This window comes from Diadema setosum, chromosome 1, assembly GCF_964275005.1.
Source record: "Diadema setosum chromosome 1, eeDiaSeto1, whole genome shotgun sequence".
Taxonomy (NCBI): Eukaryota; Metazoa; Echinodermata; class Echinoidea; order Diadematoida; family Diadematidae; genus Diadema; species Diadema setosum.
The window spans coordinates 49190662-49203792 of record NC_092685.1 but is presented as its reverse complement, the minus strand read 5'-3'; the positions used below and the strand labels follow the sequence as shown (position 1 = coordinate 49203792).

The 13131-nt window shown below is 40.1% G+C and overlaps 1 protein-coding gene across 1 annotated transcript in view; it reads right to left on the bottom strand.

The window, feature by feature from the left end:
• LOC140236727 (disheveled-associated activator of morphogenesis 1-A-like) overlaps positions 1-13131 on the bottom strand; it is an 88569-nt gene that overhangs the window by 34387 nt on the left and 41051 nt on the right. The window contains exon 6 of the mRNA XM_072316655.1: positions 8041-8238. Within this exon, the coding sequence (XP_072172756.1) occupies positions 8041-8238 (198 nt within the window). The remainder of the gene's footprint in view (positions 1-8040; positions 8239-13131) is intronic.

The window sequence follows — 13131 nt, the reverse complement described above, 5'->3', positions numbered from 1 at the left end:
TTCACCATACTTGCAAGCACTATGGACCTCTCTCAATCTTTTCAAACAGTCTACAATTGGCTGAGTAGCTATTTTAAGCCAATGAACTATTCACTCTTTTTTATTTTTTAATGGGCTGGCAAGCTTCCACTGCTGACAGAAAAAAAAAGGACAAAATTATCCTTGGCATTGAGACTGTAGCGAATGTCAGCAAATCACCCTGAATAATCAGGCGCCAGAGATCAAAGAGAAAACAGCAAGCGCCTGACTCGGTTAGCCCCGAAAATAGTCCCCACAAGAGTCGATTTGTAGGAGTCCATGGGGGCTTGGAATTTCCAGCAATTACCTCAACTCGGGAGTAATCATTCATCATGGCGGTAACGGGAGAAGGGGGAGGGGGTTAATGAAAGGGGGGGGGGGAGCGGAGAAGAAGGGTGAATTGACACCTCATGAACAATGGCTGATCGACAGAACGTGGAATAATTCGGGTAGCACAAACGGACAAAGAGCTTGAGTGGAAGTTTTGTCTGCCTCAAGGGATGGCACAGAGCACTCGTCTTCTGCGCCTTAAATATAGCACATTGTTACCCCTCTGGATCATGTGGATGGAGTCTTTGTGATACTCATCTTACACCTGTCTCCTAATACAATGGGGGAGCTCAAAAAGGTGATTCTTCACCACATTCAAGTGACTTTAATAAAGAGAGCAAAGTCAGAAGAACCAAATAGGAGAAGTCTCATCAATATGGGATTAAAATGAGAATTTCAGTTACAGAATTTTGAAAAATTTACACTTTTTCACTGAGCACTAATATTTGACACAACCACATGCATGAATTTCATGAAGTGATGGTGCCATCTACTCACAATTCTCCTACTGGTTCATAAACAAATATCATACAGAAATCATGTCTCTAGTCCATAATTAAGCAACTGCAGCCTCTTTCCCATGAGAAGTCTTTGTTGCTAAAGTTTGTATGTCATTCCATGTCTGCGATAATTTCTTTCAGGGGACATAACTTTTAACTTCTTATGGATTTCACAAAAACTGAAATTTAAGACGATTCATGTTTGAGTTGATGGTATACATGTTGTACATGTAAGATGATGACATCATAATATCCTCCTTTTCGTGTGCCTGGTTGCTCTTCATGTTACTGCTACATAGACACTATCAAATTCCAATTCCACGAGTGTCTTATGTTATAGGTCCTAATTTTTGTGTAAACCTCCCCCATTCTGTTGGTCCGATTTCACTATATTCATTAGCCCTTTCTGTGCTAGGGACTTTGGACAGTGTGCATAATGCTATGGGGTTTTCTGCATCTATCAGTACTCAAAGCACACAACGGGTTATAGCCAACTTGAATATTCCCCCCTCCCTACCCCCCCCCCCCCCCGAAAAAAAGAAAAAAAAACTGTAGCAAAAGAGGTGACAGAGGAGGCAAGACGGAATCTTTGACATTATGGTATGGAGAGGGTTGAATGAGGAGTCATAAGTTATCAAACAGCTGTGAGCACACTGCTCACAAGATGTTCAGTCCTGCTGGAAACAGTCTGCAAGAACTTTGTTGACAGTCCGGGCACAATGTGTGTGGCCTATCACATTCACATCCACTACCTCCAATTACCGCCTTCCTCCCGATCTTAAAACGTTAAGACACGTCGCAGAGGTGTCGTCAAGTACGACTTGGGATTTTTCACTTTTCATATCACTTCAGAGTGAGGACAAAGTACTTTGCAAGCCTTCTGTTTTGGGTTGCTATGGAAACATGACTGAAGGAATTATGGGACGGTGAATGCCAAATATTTCTACAAATAAAGCAGAATGCAAACCATCTTAGAGGTGGTTGCCCTTTTCATACGATCTATTGCAAAATTTGCCAATTATGAAGGAGCTCGTAAGATTACACCTTGCCAAATCTAAGATCAAACATTCTCACTTGAAGATGAGATACAGGAAGGTTACGATCACATGACATGTTACCCCTGGTTAACCTCTTGGAGATGAGTCAGAAATAGTTATTCAGGCTGACTGCGTGACTGCGAGAGTCATGATTTGTGACAAAATTTCACTTTCAGTGAACCCTTACAGACAGAACCCCTCCCCCCTCATCTCAACCTTTGAAATTCAAACACTGAATCAATGAAATGAATTGATTTTGACGAGGAAGCAAGCTGGGAATTATTCAATGGCAGGTATGTGGGTGTTTGTCTACCAACACAAATTGTTCTTGGGTTTGCTCGAAAGTCTCATCAATCACAATAATGCTGCAATATAACTGCAACTTAATCAGCATGCTAGCATACTGATGTGTTCAAACTACTCAGTCCATCCATAAAGACAGTGCTAACCCAACCCCCTTCAACTCAAACCCTCACCCACCTAGCACTATCCCACCCCACCCCCATGATTTGCAAGTTCTGTACAATGACAACTGTTGGAACATTATTTTCTCTACCCTGCTTTCTCTTCTTTCTTTTCTTTTGTTTTTGTTTTTGGGAGGGGCCCTCAGAGACAAGTCTTCTTGTCAATCATGTCAAAAATATCTCAAATAGTTTCCTCTCTATCTCTCCTTGTCTTTCCTCATCTTCCTCTGGTAAAGAGGCCACTATACACTTCAAGAAATTTCTGCTGTCAAGTGAGCGTCCCACTCCATTTGGGCTCCCATCACCAGCTGTCGGATCCTCGTGAGCAGAAGTCAACCACAACTTTTGCAAATCACGGCAAGAATGATGCAAAACTTCTGACTCAAAGGCAACAGCCAATTAATCAATTTTACGGGCATTTTCCTCTAGCAATGACCCTTCATAAGAGCTAGCCTGCTAAAAAAAAAAAAAAAAAAAAAATGCAAGGCAGGGCAGACAATTACCCCTTTATGTTGTTTGCTTGGTAAATCTTTACTATCAATTTGCAAGTATTACAATATCAAGTGGGGTGTTATGTGAAAATGACAATCAACTTTCCTTCCCGTTCAAAGTTCACATATCACAGAAGAGTGTAATACAGTAAAAGAGCTTGGAAAAAAACTGCTTCAATAAATTGCACATACATGTACTTCATTACCAGGTAGACTATTTCTCACACAATGAAAAAGAAATGTGTAATCTCGATGTGACCAGGGCATAATCCATAGACTGATTTCTGGTAGAAGTTTCATAAGACTAAAACCTACCCAGCAAAAGGTATTGAAATCATATGTAACGCACCACTGAACTTATTTGAAAACATTCCCATCTTGCTCAAGGTCCACAAATTATGGTTGCAATGTTCCTAGTTCATCCTGTCATCAACCAATGACCCATGACATCACCAGCAGAGTACAGGTAACAAAAGTCTATTTTGAAAGAAACTGGCTATCTTTTGTTTCTGTGATGATGGTCTATCACAGTTGACTTATCATTTGATTGCTGGGACAGCAAGTTGAAAACAAAACTGAAATATTTGCTGAAGATCATAATGCAATCAAGAACATCTCAACCGTGGGAATACATGAATATGATAAATATTTTTTCCCTCTTTTCCCACACAAGGGATTATGTTATCTTTTTGCCATAAGGTCGCTCGCATACATGTGTATGATCCCCTTGTTGAAGTGTAACTATGGTGTTTCTTTGATTTTGATAATGGGCCCATTTTGACAGAACAAGATTTAAAGTCAATTGGAAATCCCTCAAATTCAATGCCTGATCAAAGACTTGTAATAATGCAGGTATTCATTACAGCCCAAAGTTAAAATTTGCTCACATGTCATCTTTTTAATTGGTCAGCATGTTAATGGTTGACCAGTTGCTAGGCACATGTTGAGTGCAGGATGGGTAAAGTTGTGCTGATGCAATTCACGATCACTGGGGTGGAAAGGGGGGGGGGGTTAGATGGTGTGTAATTGAAGCGGATTCCCACTAAAGTGGCATGGGTCCTGTATCAGCACGTTTTTGATGTGTAGAGGAAAAAACAAACCACTCATCTGGTTGGCTCACAAAATTCGCTTCCTATGGGATACACATGACAAGACTCATGCTCTGTTTCCATTGTATAGCCTTTATGGTAGACAACACTAGAAGATTATACAACCCACATTTTCCTCTGAAATGTCATATAAAATTCAATCAGTGTCATCTCATTCTCACCAATCACAAACTTTTACATTTTTTTTTGTTCAAAATCCTGCACTTGTAAGAACTTCAACAATATAGGTGACCCATTATCACATCATCATGATATTGACTGACTGAAAAACAGGAAATTGCTGTTTTGAATTCTACATTTCTTGTGCGCTTAAGTGCTTTAAAACTTCAAAGTCGATTCTCTACGCTATCATCTGGTAGCTTGCTCCCTTTATATAAGAACAAAGTTTCAATACTTTCAACATTTAACCGTTGGCTAGTTTTTATTTATTATAGTCAATGCACTTTACTACTGGTGAGGTATATGGAGAGCGAGAAGGGGGAAATGTAATACTGTAGAAGTGGATATTTTCACGCGACTAGTTTTTCGCACTTGACAGGGTAAGAAGAGTTTTGCGTGTTTTTAATTCCGCGGAATCAAGACATCACGCACAGGAACATATGGGTAGCAAAAATATTCGCGCGCTTTTATTTTCGCAGTAGTTTCTGGTTGCGCGAAATGCGCGAAAATTTCAACACCGTGAAAATTTCCACTTTTACAATACTTGGCTAATGGCTTAGATACCACTTTCATTAACATGAAACTAAAAACAACTATTGAAAAGGCAGAGGAATACATTCCTCAGCAGTGTAACTTGCTTAATCCACTTTAATGGTAGCCCCTGTCTTACTCAAGATGAATCTGTTTATAATCTGCTTCCTATTCAGACTTGCCATCCCTCCCCCCCCCCCCCCCCCCCAACCACCTCCTGCTTACAATCCCCACTGAGACGGAGGAACAGTCCGGGTATTCTGGGACTAGGTCAGATGGATACACAGAGCGAGCAGACGGACGCATGTGACTCTAGCTGTCCGCTCTGCTCAAAGCGTTGCGGTCGATTCTCAACGGAGGGAGCTCTCCTGCGAGCCTTCCGACCTGACTCACTGTCAGCCCTGCTGCTGAACCTACTGTGACCCTCGAGTCTAAGGAACCCCAATTTTGATCCTAAACTTCAGAGAAGCACCCTGTCCCTCTCTGGGAATATAGACTACATAATCTAGGAAGTATTTTGGTTGAACAGAGAAGACTTTCTTCTTCATAAGTCCCATGAGAATGTATGAGAATTTGAGGTTAGTTTCTCCCAATTCTTCAACCATGACCAATGGGGTGCATACTACACCATTTAAATCACTTCATCAATATACATGAATGCCATGATTTCGATCAAATTTGGAATAACAAACCCTGCACCTGAATCAAGGAATTTTCCTGAATGTGGAAAGTTCCTGTACTGCTGAATATTTTTTCTCATGGACAATCTTGCCAATAATATGTTGAAATAAATGAAATAACACATTGATAACCTAAGTTGAAAAAACAAACAAACATGCTAAGATGAATACTGTGTATTGAAAATGTCTTTTTTGCATCAATCACAGCATTACCTCAACAATATCATCATGATTATTGTCAAACTTTTCCGATATCCTCTCCCCCATAATCATCAAGGTGCACTGTTAATTGCTCACTAGTCAAGCCTCTTGGAGTACGGGTACCACACAAAAGTTGGGGGGCAAAATCGCACCTCTGACTCACTTCTTTCTGGGAAATGATGCAGCGTCTTCCCCCATCCAACTCAAATAATCTAATTAGAATGATGCTCTCCCCTGCCACCCTCCCACCCTCCTCTGGGCGGGGATCTTTCACTGCGCTAATTAGTCTTGCCACCTTTCGTTTGCGAAAGCTGTCAGCCCCAGGAAATATCTATTTTCATATCTGATGACGAATCGACTCTGATTCCTGCAGCGATCACTCGCATTTGAAACCTGAATTCCAACAATTCCTCACGCGTGACGGAGAAGTATCTGCCAATATTATGGAAAGATTTCCGGAGAAACCTTGTATTATTCAATAATTGAAAATATGATTGGATATGGCATTATTTTTTTTATATAAATGACTACAAAATTGATATCAGAAAATGGAACAGGAATGAATTACAGAGATAGGGCAATAACTTGCACAATTTAGGTGCTCTTTTTTTATTGATGTCTTTCTTACTGAAGGAACGAAGATTTGGGAGTTTATTTGGAATCAAATTTCCGTAAGTCTGGACAGGAGGGAAGAGGGATTGCCGTCCAATTGGGATTTGAAATAAGACAAATAATCAAAGTTAGAGGGAGACAGCAGCAAATTTTTCAAACACCGAAGGTTATTTTAATTGGCCAGTGTCCAGGATGTTGGATGGCTTCACCCTTGCATGCTGGATCTTGGCAGGTCGGTTCTGGGAGGGCATGAATTGACAATCTCCTCGTAACTCCATTCAGCGACTGCTCACAAAGTGGTTGCTGCTACATTAATTCCATGTGTCAAAAGACCCCCCCCCCCCCCCCCACACTATTCATCAGGGCAAGGTGTGTGCCCACCCTGGGAATTACTGTCCATCTGACACATCGTCCATCCAACAAATGGGCAATGACCAATTACCACCAGTCCCAATTCAAACAGTGGACGACATCCTCTGTCAGAAGGGAATGACACAACTGTCAATAACATGTTTACAAGTCCCACTACCCACAGGGGTATTGTCTAGACCTAGAAGATAATTCCATTACCTCCTCTTCACGTCACTGAATAGGACACAGCTTCATGAAGGGTTCCAGAATCAATGACGAAAGGGATATCACTGATTTGAAACATCCTATGCACTTGATAGAGAGGAATAAAAGCATATGCGCATGATACTATGTACCCTTCTTAAGAAATATCTTATTTCAAGCAAAACGTTCCACATGAGCAAAAGGATGTGAGCTTAATGTTTAATGCACGCAATAACATGATTGCTCAATAATTAACTTCCCGGTCATACGAGTAAAGAGTTTATTCTCGAAACAAAATATGAAAGAGGTCACTATGTCTGCGCAATATGAGAAGGTGGATCAAGTTTTTGACGATCAGTCTCAGAATAATTCAGACGAGAGACCAAATATGATCATTTTGTGGTGTGGAAGAGTTCTAATACTGAGGAAGTCTTGCAGGGAGGTTGGGAGGATTTGTATCCGGAAAAATCCCAGCAACAGCACAGGAGCACTTCAGGACTTAAGAGATCCTCTAGACAGGCTGCACATGACATGGATATCACTCATCATTCAATCCAGGGTTTTGTGTTACTCGCCGGCGAACAGTATGTCCTTGTGTGAACGCAGACCGAAGGGCAGAGTTGATAAGTTCATAGATCAAGCTGAATTAAGAGGTTCTTTTATAAAATTCAGGCTTGACACAGTTATGCTACATTCAGGAATTGTAAGCATCCGAGTATAGAGTAGAGCTGCAAGTTGACATTTCTGTGAATTCATCTATCTCGACTTTCCCCAATCCCTGGCAAATTCGTTCATTCAACAGCACATAACAGTGACCCTTCTACTGAGCCTAGACGATTCGGTTTCAATGAGATGAGATGTCCTAAGATAAAAAAATGTGCAGACTAAGAATCATAAACAGGTTCTGAAAAGGAATTAAGCTTGCACCTGCTCGCGTTAGATGAGGTCTTGAGAACTAAGGATTAGAAGGACAAATATTTGCACACTTTGCTAACTCTAGACTTCTGACATTTTGAGGCTTTCTTTAAGTTTGCATGCAGTTTAATTTCACAAGTTATATTTTGAACACCCAATGACAGTATTTGTTTAATTCAGTCTCTTGATTCCCCCCCTCCTAAAGTATTTCCCTTCCATTTCTCCTACCCTTATTTTCTCTTTCATGAGCTCTTCCTATATTTCCTTGTGCATTCTCTTGCTGGCAATATTTTACTTTTCTATTTTTTCCATCTTCTTTCTTTCTTTTGTCACCATATTCTAAAAGCTCTTGTTATCCTGTCCATCTTTATTTCAATATTCCCTCTTTCTTCCATTCCCATACGGATGGAAGGATGAGACAATCCATGGTCTACAAACCTGAAATCTCGTCCTCTCCGAGGCGAAGAGCTGGTAGTGGCACATGGCGTCCAGGACCTTCTTGTGACCCCCTGGCACCAGACACACCGCACCCATGATCTCCAGTACGGCGATCTTGGTCTTGATGTTCTCTGTGATCATGCTCTGTGAGATGATGTTGATGGCCGTCGGGTGGGCCAGCACATTGGCTCGTCCCAGCTAGGGAGGAGGGAGAGAATACAAACAAAATGTACAGTAGGGGGATTAGAATTTGATTTGACTTGAATTGATTTGTTCAATGGGACTGCTTAGGGAGCAATGAATGCCTGTAAGCAAGCAACCATGGGACAGAGGATCTACAGTCCCTTTCAAATGACTAGGCACTAGGGATGAAGTTCCTTGCCTAAGGGCACAACTGCTGCAGCCAGGGGACTTGAACCATGGACCTTATGATTGAAGGTCCATGATCTTAACCACTGAACCACAACAGTTCCTCTAGAAGAGATGAGCATGTGTCAATTCCTGACATTAACTATTCAAAAAGGATTGTATGGAGGCCTTAAATACTTAACGTAGGTGAAGACAATTTTTGCAAAGTACATTCACATGTATTCTTTTAAGTCTGGCTGTACAGAAGAACAAAACTAGTAAAGACGCAAAACTATCCACAATTCATACTGCAAAACCATGTCTTCCAAGAAAATGACATATTACTGCTTTTCAGTAAAATATTGTCAGTGATAGTAACTTGTGCCAGATTATACTTCATATTCTCATATGTTATTAAAAGATACTAAACAGACAGTTTCTACAGCTGACAGCAGAAAATTTCAGCTGCTCTTTACTGCTGACACACTGCATTATTTCAACAGATAGACAGAATGTCATGAAAAGAAACATTCATCTACACGTGAGTATGTGAATTTGTCTTTCTAAGTGTCATCATTTCTGAAGATGTGAGAGCAGGAACAACCAGGTAAAGCCAGCACACTTAAAGAATATAAAGGAACTTTAAGGTCATGAATCTGTGATGCAATTTGCCATTCTAGAATAACATGACAATGCACATCTGTCATTTTTCGCTCACATAATGCTGACATGATTGTATACAATAGGAAATCTTTGTCCTTACGTATGCCCTTTGAAAATTAGCATCATATGGACAAGGGATGCTAGGAGCATGCTTCATTACACAGTGGCAGAAAATTGCTGTAGTATCATCAAAACAAGAGGTGAGAAGCTGCCACATGGCTGCTAACTTCACACCTTGCTAAGCACAGGGATGTACACCATCACCTTGCTGAAGATTTCGACCAATGGAATGCGCCCCACCTGCTCAGCTGGTATCACCTCCGTGTGCCACCATTATGATGCTGTGAGAACACAAGGCAGGGGCAGGATTTGTTTCCTACATATACTTGGGCTCATGAGAATTCTAGATACTTTAATCAAATGGTGTTATTGTGTCTGAGTGCGTGTGTGTGTGCGCCAGTGGGTGCATGTTTGTTCATATTATTTCTGCACTGCTGTTCTTTCAAGTCTGTTTGTTTGTCTATCTATAGGGAACATATAACCTGTTAGTAGTATCTCCTCTCCTTTTCACACTTCTGTGCACAAACACCTTTTCATACCAGAGAATCCCAAAACAAACTCATTGCAGGAAAAAAAACAACTACATGTACCTACATGTATGCTTGTAACAGTAATGATTGTTCATTACAAATAAATGATGGGTGAGTTAAAACAGCATGCCTAATGATGTGCTCTTTAGGAAAAAAAAATGATTGTAAATTAATATTGCACAGGTTCTATAGGAATATAATCAACTATGCACAACGATTTAATCAAAATACAACAGAGAAAAACACATTAATAAACAAATACATGAATCATATCTTAATTGAAAATCAAAGAATATAATGGCACAGAATGAAAAGGGACTGATATGTAGAATGTCAAAAAGTTAAGGAATATTCGATAGTTCTGTCTAGGAGGCAACTGTCATGGAAACTGCAACGTTGACATTTAAACATACACTATAATAATCTCAAATCACAACAGACTGCTATAAAATGTGTTAAAGGTACTTCAACGAGATGAACAGAATATGCATTTGGCTAGAATCTACCTATCATTTAAGGTGAGTACAACACATAGCATTCAATTTAATTTCAATGAAATAATTGGAAAATATTTCCTCTTTTCTTCCTCCCCCCTATTGACATGAATGGGTTTTATGATGATGAATAACAATCCAGAACATGAAATCTATGCATGGTAGCATGTTCAAGTAAAAAGAAACTAGCAACTGACGTTTCCACAGACAGCATGACTCAGACCTCATTCTGAAAGTGGAATCATGCAATATGTTGCACGCCACGGTTCTTTTCTGACAAATCTTGGTCGAAATAGGAACGGTTGGAGTTTACAGAAGTCTTGAGGCAGACAAGAGGAAATGGCCACTAATGATTTCTTTAGCCGTGACATTGAGAATTCCCTGACCTCCTTTCAAAGCCGCTTTCCCGTCCCAAATCCTAGCGTAACTAACCGTCCTCTCTAATTAGTTTAGGAAACTCTGACCAAATTTCAATCAATAGCAAAAGCAGCCATGTACAATTATCATAGCGTGTACGGAGCTCTCCTTGAAAATATGGAAGAGAAAAGGAAAATCGGTAGACACGTGGTAATAAGTGAGTCATAGTGCCCTGTCTTTGGTCTCAATTTTTTCCTTTTTTCCTTTTTTTTTTCTTCCTATATTGGCCAGGTTTGTCGTTGGAGCAGGAAACCCATTTAGGGACTACTAAGAATATCAGTGAGTAATAGATGCACCATGTTTCCATAAATTATGCGTAAATCATGTCATCGGGTTCTTTGTTTCACGCAGGCCTCTGTAAGGACCACTAATGGTCTCACTCATTACCTCCTCATAAAATGATGTTCCCATCCTGGATTCTACTGTCTATGGATCTCTATAATGTACTCATTAGAATTACCATAATTTCTTCCTGTGCTGGACATATCGCCATTTTAATGTTTCTTTGTGAGATTTTGGTAAAATCATTTGTGTGTGTGTGTGTGTGTGTTGGCATAGCAAAAAAATTAAGAGAATTACAGATTTGATTAAATTTGTAAAAAAAAGAACAAAAAATCCTGTGGATAGTTCCATACATGAGAATGAAGTCTAAATTTAGAATACCCGTAGATCAATCATGAGTTAGAAGGAAGAATGTGGCAACATATACACCCTCTTTTATAGAACCTCAGTCCTGACCATATCTCTTTAATACATAAGTGTACATTTCTGAACATTAGGTACACTTTTTTTTCTTCTTTTTTGTTTGTTGTTACTTTGTTTGTATGTTTTCCTCCAGACTGATGTACATGTATATGGACTCTGGATGTGGACGCAGGTGGGTGGGGGAACACCCCCAGTCTGGGAGCCAGGCTAAGCCACAAGGGGGGTCTGTAGAGATCATAATCTCCATGGGGGTTATTCTTAGTCCCTTGTGTCTGCCTTTCCTCCCCTGATGGACAGGATGTAGCAATCTGCGGAGTATCGACGGTCCCAGGGGGGCTGTTCACATCCCCAAACACCATACAACCTCTCACTGACAACATGAATCTGTCTGCAGCGGGAGCAGAATCTTCGAAAGGAACTCCAGTTTCCTTTAATCTCTGCTACTTGCATCCTCTAGTTGTTCCGTGGTATGTTTAAGAAAAAGAAATGACTGCATCACCTCCCCCCCCCCCCCCCATATGATGCTAATGACTGGAGGAAATGCTTTGAAGGCATCTTGTCAGACAGACTTGACAACACATCTCTCCTCTTTTGATTTTGAGATGAAAGGAGGATCCAACAACCATCAAGTTTTCTGGGTGAATGATGAATGCTCTTCCCTTCCTCTCAAGTGCATCACTTAAGAGTGATTTTCTACTCATTCTCCCTAATCTAACAGTTTTATCTCCTAATAAGCATAGCTGACTATGTAGCTCATTTTGCCTTTCTTGCCTCCCCCTTCAGTTTGTATTTCTAGTCAGAAACAGTAAATGGCCTGAAGGTACCCTGCAATGAATTTCAACTCTCTTTTTTCTACAAATCTATGTAGACAGACTGAACTAAAACAAATAAACAAAAAAAAGTGACTTGCCATAGGCTTTATCTACAATTGACAATGACATTGATTTAACTAAATTTTATCAAACGATACAGTATAATAACAAAGGACATCCCTTCTAATTCTTTTTTTTTTCATTTCAGTTGACATTCATATCTATTATCTCTCTTAAACTCACAAAATATTTCACTGCCCTGTTGCATAAAGATTTATGATGAATTGCATGATGGGATACCAAACATGATACTGCCCTCGGCAAATCAGAATTCAACATTCAGAGCTTTGAATGTGGTATTCTAGATTCAGAAATCTAGTCCAACTTAACAGATGGAAGATAAAACATGGCCTAATGTGAACGCAACCACCATAGACATGGCTGTGTGGCTCATTTGACTATCACAAAGCGCTGTTTACAGATACCATCTTGAGCACCTGCTGAAGACTTCGGGTTCGGTTTCCTGCCCTGCGACAAACCAGTGAACCTCAAGACAGCCACTGTCTTGCCTTGAGACAGGAAGAAACGCAGCACCGATATCTGCAGTAGAACTGTATCACTTTCGGAAGAATCGGCTGAGTTTGTGTGAGAATGTATTCTACATCGAATGAAACGAGGCCACATGTAGCCAATGTCCCTTTTTTTTAATGTCTCCGACAATAACAACTTGTGCTCTCTAAAGTTCAGCACTTATCCTCTTTTCACTCTTCTGCAATCAATTCTTGAATAATTTTTTCTTGAATTACGCATTATTTCTTTAAAGACATCTTCCTTGAATTCACATTTACAACATAAACAAGACTGTGATAACTGATCTGCAATGTATTCTTATTGGTCTGATGTATGTGAATTTGATACAGTCTGATGCAAACCAGGCAGACAATGTGCTCAAAAGGTGACCTGAAATTCTCACAACTGGGGTCACCTTGGGTGTGTAAACACTATCAATCTTTCATGAGGTATGAGGCAATTATTCAATTATTCAAGAAGCCTTGATTTCTC